The sequence below is a fragment of the Hippopotamus amphibius genome, chromosome 2, assembly GCF_030028045.1.
Source record: "Hippopotamus amphibius kiboko isolate mHipAmp2 chromosome 2, mHipAmp2.hap2, whole genome shotgun sequence".
In the NCBI taxonomy this organism is placed as follows: Eukaryota; Metazoa; Chordata; class Mammalia; order Artiodactyla; family Hippopotamidae; genus Hippopotamus; species Hippopotamus amphibius.
Window position 1 is genome coordinate 171,560,144 of NC_080187.1, and position 5,770 is coordinate 171,565,913.

General features: G+C 55.5%; 1 protein-coding gene across 4 annotated transcripts; it reads left to right on the plus strand.

Moving 5' to 3' along the window:
- The first annotated feature begins 1,502 nt into the window (after nucleotides 1-1,502).
- On the plus strand, nucleotides 1,503-5,522 carry RIPK3 (receptor interacting serine/threonine kinase 3). Of its 4 annotated transcripts, none has more exons than XR_009051249.1 (10): nucleotides 1,503-1,671; nucleotides 1,910-2,050; nucleotides 2,197-2,506; nucleotides 2,977-3,122; nucleotides 3,248-3,294; nucleotides 3,499-3,666; nucleotides 3,777-3,862; nucleotides 4,382-4,442; nucleotides 4,586-4,646; nucleotides 5,200-5,276. XR_009051249.1 is itself a non-coding variant. In XM_057721081.1 (10 exons), the coding sequence occupies exons 1-10, from the start codon at nucleotides 1,652-1,654 to the stop codon at nucleotides 5,328-5,330; spliced, it is 1,467 nt and encodes a 488-aa protein (XP_057577064.1). In that variant the 5' UTR covers nucleotides 1,503-1,651; the 3' UTR covers nucleotides 5,331-5,522. The 4 variants fall into 4 exon arrangements, 3 of the variants coding, with proteins under 3 accessions (XP_057577064.1, XP_057577065.1, XP_057577066.1); XM_057721081.1 differs by having other exon boundaries at nucleotides 4,086-4,442; nucleotides 5,200-5,522; XM_057721082.1 differs by lacking the exon at nucleotides 3,499-3,666 and having other exon boundaries at nucleotides 4,086-4,442; nucleotides 5,200-5,522.
- Nucleotides 5,523-5,770: the final 248 nt, after the last annotated feature.

Sequence of the window (5,770 nt, forward strand, 5' to 3'; positions counted from 1 at the left end):
GCTCTTAGCTCCTAAACTAGACATTTTTGAGGACCTCCCAGACTTGCCTTTATATTCTGTGAGATACCACCACATTGCTTTAACAAAGTCCTCAGATGGATTATATCAACTGCGCAGGTGCAGGCAAGAGACCCCAAACCATAAAGAAGCCCGACTTTTCCTTTCTCCTCCCAGTGAGTATGGAGCACCAGCTGGCGTGATCAGCATCTTAAGGAAGCCTCAAAAGTTTGGGTTGTTCATTTACTAGTTCATTCAACAAATATTTATTAGACACCTACCACGTACCAGCTTTTAAAGAGACTACAGTCTAAGAATTCCCTAAATAAGCTGAAAATAGCACAGACTGACTCCACCAGAATTCATGATGTGGATCCTGGAGTTCCAGTTGCTCGAGAAACCACAGTTAACTGTGGCTACTTTTGCTCCAACTAGCTGAGAACCATGGACCACTGGACAGCATGGAAGGTTCACACCAAGGTGAGTACCCTCCAGTATGTCCCGGTCCATGACTCACAGGGTTGGGTCTCCCCATGAAGGACTGAGTGCCTGAGGCTGGCCGTATCTAATTCTACAACCTCCAGGCATGGCCAGGCCTTGGGCAGGTAAAATATGGACACCTCTTGTCTACCCTGAATTCTTGACGCTCTCCAAGCTCCTGAGTTCTCCAAGGCCCTTGTCCAGAGCACATGCTGGTCAGGAACATTTATTAACCAGAGAATTTGCATGGAGGAGTTGCTGTTGTTGGGGAGAGGGGTGGCAGAGAGGCTGTGAGGTGTTTCCACTTCAGTGCACACCACAATATCAGCAACCTTCTGGCTGGCCCAATTCATCTAGCTGACCACCACACCCTGGGAGTGCGTCTTGGTCCTGCCAGTAGACAAATCACTACCAACGGCAGGAATACAGACTGGTGGACACGTCACACCTTCCCCAGTCACCTTCCTCATCAGCTGAAGTTTATGTGAAAATAGCAAAGCTTGATAATTCAGAGCCAGGCCCCAATGACGTCAGTTCCGTACCAGCTTAGCCCAGGTACTTACACTATCAGTGCCTCCGCTTCCTCACCTATGAGGAAGTAACAAAAGCAGTACCTATTCCCCTAGGGTTGACGTGAGAATTAGATAAGCTAGTATATACTAAGTACCTGGCACATGGTGAGCTTTAGAGACGTGTTAGCTATGATCTTGAGGCAGCCTTGGGAGAGCGGAAGCTTAGGAAGCTCATAATATCCTCCTCAGCACCATCTCCATGCCCCCCACCCCTACACCCCACCCTCACCATCCTAGGCTTGGCTGTGGAGCTGGGAATTCTGTGGGAGAAGGGAGAGACGCCAGCTGTAGGAGGCAGTTGATTGTGGGTTCCTGGAAGGTGAGGACTCCTTCTGTGCCACCCTAAATACCCAGTGGCAATCAACCTGGCCGTGGCACCCTACAAACAGCCTTAGCTTCCGTTCTGCACCCGGCCCGCCCCCGAGGGCGGGACTGTAAGACATCGGTCAAAGAAGGAAGTGATTCTGGCAGTGTAGAGAAAGCTACCCCGGGAAGCCGAATCCGTGCAGTGGCCTGGAGATTGACCCCTCTCCCAATCCCCAACCCCTTTTCCATCCGTGTGGGCTGGCAACTTCCAGAAGCTTCTCGCACCCTCCAGTCTGATGTCTTGCGATAAATTATGGTGAGTGGAGAGTGAGATATGGATACGCAGCCACACACACACAGCACCCACGGACTCACTCACGGAACGCCTTTGCGCCCGGGGTCAAGCCCCAGGGCCCAGTGGGTCTCACGGGGGAGGCCGGGGATTGAACTGATGGAGCCGAGCCGAGCCACGGGGGTGGGGGGTGGGGCAGCGGTACGGGGAGCAGCGGGGCCTTGGGGCCATGGCCAGCTGGTGACGAGGCCCCTTCTCTCAGGCACAGCGGTGCCTCAGCCCAGCTGGTGCCCATCGAGGAACTGGAGAACCCGGAGTTGATAGGCAGAGGCGGATTTGGCGTTGTCTTCCGGGCACAGCACAGGACGTGGGGTTCAGACGTGGCGGTGAAGATCGTGAACTGGTGAGTGACCCGAGCCGCCGGTGGGCGGGTGTCTGGTCCAGGAGGCTGGGCCGAGGAGGAGGGGCCCATGTGTGGCGGGGCCTGAATGCGGAAGGGAAGGATCTTCCCAGGAGCGGAGCTCGACTCCACCTCTCTCCCGAGTGCAGGCAGGCGATATCCAGGGAGGTGAAGGCCATGGCAAGTCTGCATAACAATCACGTGCTGCTTCTGCTGGGGGTCACAGAGAAGCTGGAGTGGGAGTACGTGTCTGGGCCAGCGCTGGTGACCGAATTCATGGAGAACGGCTCCCTGGCCGTGCTCCTTCAGCCCCAGTGCCCTCGGCCCTGGCCGCTCCTCTGCCGCCTGCTGCAGGAGTTGGTGCTTGGGATGTGCTACCTGCACAGCCTGAACCCTGTGCTTCTACACCGGGACCTCAAGCCCTCCAACGTCCTGTTGGACTCAGAGCTGCATGTGAAGGTCAGCCCATCCGTTACCCAGCCCAACCTCTGGACAAGGTCCTGCCCCAGAGCTGCTCCAGCCCCACTCACGGGACACAGGACCCACTGCAGCCCTGTCTCCTGAAGACCCTCCGCATCTCCCTCAGGACGTAGGGCTGCCCAAGTGTCAAGGCCCATCCAGGAGCTTTAGCCCCTGCCATGACAGATGATAGAGGCCTTGACCAACACGGTCAGTTCCACGGGTCCACCCCACCGGGCCCTCCAAAGACCTATGACTGACCTAGCCCAGGAGACTCAGACCTTGACCCAGCCCCATGGAGAGCAGACCTAGACCTCCAACCAGGAGCCCCACTGGTCCTACCATTCCCCTAACCCTTCACACCCCCTTTACAAGGCTGGGCCTACACCTTCTGCCGGGGAGAGGAAAGGATTCTGGAAGCTTCTAGGCCCTGTCCATCCCCATCTCCTCCTTCTTATCTCCCTTTGCAGCTGGCAGATTTTGGCCTGTCCACGTTTCTCGGGGGCTCTCAGTCACAGACAGGATCTGGGGAGTCAGGGTGCACCCTAGCGTACTTGGCCCCAGAACTGTTGGCTGATATAAACCGGAAGGCCTCCAAGGCCAGTGATGTCTACAGGTAAGGTACCCACTCCAAACCTACATCCCCAGTTTCTACACCTCTCTGGGTCCTTCTCAGGGATGGTATATGGAAAGGAGTCTTGTCAGCCGTTGGGTCAAGCCTCAGCTTTATGTCTCCTGCAGCTTCGGGATCCTAATGTGGGCAGTGCTAGCCGGAAGAGAAGCTGAGAGTAAGACTCTAGGCAGACTCTGAGCTCCTTCACCTCAAGTGCCCCCCTCCTCCAAACCCCCAATCCCCAAGCCCTCTTCTTCCCGTTTACCTGCTCAGACGGTCCTGCTCCCTCCTCATATCTCCTGCACTCCCTGCCCCTTTCCCTGGTGGTGGCCTTCAGACTCTGCATGCCTTCTCTTCACCCCCCCCACCCCCACCCCAGTAGTGGACCATAAGTCACTGGTGCGGGAAGCAGTGTGTGAGAAGCAGATCCGGCCCCCACTGACTGAGCTGCCCCAGTCTGGCCCTGAGATTCCCGGTTTGGAAGTACTGAAGGATTTAATGCAGCACTGCTGGAGCCATGAGCCCCCAAAGAGGCCCTCCTTCCAAGGTGCGCTGGCCATTTAGCTGGCAGTCAAGGTAGGCCTGGATCTGTCAGGAGGGGCTTTTCCCTGGAAAAGAAGTTTTGCTCACCTCCCACTCACTCTGCCTTCTCTCCAGATTGCCGACCAAAAACCCAGGAAGCCCTCCACCTGGTAACGAAAGGAGATGTATCTGGTAAAAAGATGAATGCTGAAGTCTCCATGGTGAGGGCCAACACCCCCACCCCACTCAGGAGCTGGGCAAGAGGGCACAACCATCTTGTGGTTGTGAGACCAGACCACTGTTCTCCGAGCTTTGACTCTCGTTCCCCAGTCTCCCCACCCCATCGCTGAGTTCCTGGGCAATAAATATGGACCAAGAGACTCCTCCCTTGGGTTTGCTCTGGCTCTCCCACCTCCATGCCCACCCAGCTCCCCATCCTTGCAGGTGAAGGAGTTCCTGTCTGAGCACAGGGGCAGCAACAGGTTGTTGTCTGTCCTCGAGCCAGGCCCGGAAAGTACAGAAATGGATGGCCCTGGGGGAACCACAGGAAGCCAGGATTCCGTGGTCTCTGAAATGAGAAACCTGAATCTGGAGGGGTACCCCAGCTTTGTTCCTGAAAAATATACAAACCTTGAAAGCATCAGGGCCCAGAGAGAGCAGGTTCAGCCTGCGTGGACAGCAGAGACATCTTCAGATTCAACAGCCCAACCTCCTCAAACTCCAGAGACCTTACCTTTCAGAAACGAGAAGCCCAGCCTCACCTCATCTTGGACCCCAGGTCCTGGACCCCAAGAGAATCAGGTGAGACATTGGCAGGACTAGGGGGTGCACTAGGGCTCCTGTGAATCCTGTCCCCTTGCCAGGGAAAACTTGGGGCTAAAGGGGTCTGCAGTAGGGGAACAGGCCCCAGAACAGGGAGCCTGAGAGCCCTGTGTTGTTTGTAGGGGGCTAAGGGACGTGACACCAACTGGCCTCCTCGGGCACCAGGGCTAAATCCAGTACCAGGTAAATACTCCCCACTTCTTCCTTTCCCCTGCTCAATTCTTTCACCAGCTTCTTTCTCAAGACCAAATATAGATCCAGGGTGCTTGGGGAGAGGAATTAGAAAGGACTAGAGGCCACCTACCCGATCTTTCTCATTTTGTAAATGGAGAAAATGACATCCACTGAGGTCACACAGCAAAGCCTGGATTTGCCCCCCTGAACCTTCGGACTTTCCCAACGCCAGCTCCGTGCACCCCTAAATTCCATTCCATTGTTGCCATGTAGGCCCAGATGGTCTCCCATCAGAAAAGACCCAAATATCAGTCTCAGATGTTAGTTGCCACTTTTCTTGAGCCTCTGGAAACCCAGTTCTGAAGGTGCAGCCTGAAGGGGAAGGAGGAAGGCACACCTTGACCCAGTCACTGGCAGGCCCAGAGAACCCAAACTTGCATTTCCCCAGGGCGGACACGAGGTGCTGCTGCCCCTCCCCCCCCCCCCCCCCCCCCCCACAGTTTCTCCTCTTTTAAGTCTCAAGCATTTAACCCTCCCACTGTCATCACTCTTTCTCTTAAAGGGCAACTGCTTCCTAACATAATTCACAGCCAATGGATACAGATTGGAAACAGCAACCACATGACTATACAACGAGAAACTGCCTCACCTCGGGGCAGGAATAGGGGCTGCCAGCGCGCCCCCAAGAAGTAGGTTCCAAAGAAGGACGGCAAGAACCTGAAGCCTGGAGTGAGCCACAGGGCTGGTATCATAACAGCAGGAATTGAGGCAGCTTCTAAACTGCCTCCTGGACTTGAGGCAGCTAGCCTAGACTTTCTCTAAGGACCATCAGGCCTGCACCTGAACTGTCTTAATGGCCCCAGGAGTCAATAAATGTGATGGAATTTTAACCAAAGCACCGTGAATGACGCTAAAGCTTCAGCCAGGCGTGGGAAGGGACACGGATGAGAGATGGGGGAGCTGACATGGAGGGAGTGGAAGGCACTGAGGTCTCCCACTATGGCTAGGGCCGGAAGCGAAGCTGGATGCTGAGGGTTATGGGTGGGCAATGTTGTGGCACACAAGGTCAGGGCCCAGCAGGCAGCAGCAGGAAGGAATCCTGGAGGCCTGGCTCCTGGGGCAGCTCTAACCTC

What these genes read in the sequence shown, in the direction of transcription:
- RIPK3 (XM_057721081.1), top strand. Translation starts at nt 1,652, where the DNA reads ATGTCTTGCGATAAATTATG. An exon ending in TGAATGCTGAAGTCTCCATG is followed by an intron (nt 3,863 to 4,085) that starts GTGAGGGCCAAC and finishes CCATCCTTGCAG; the next exon opens with GTGAAGGAGTTCCTGTCTGA. An exon ending in CTGGACCCCAAGAGAATCAG is followed by an intron (nt 4,443 to 4,585) that starts GTGAGACATTGG and finishes TGTTGTTTGTAG; the next exon opens with GGGGCTAAGGGACGTGACAC.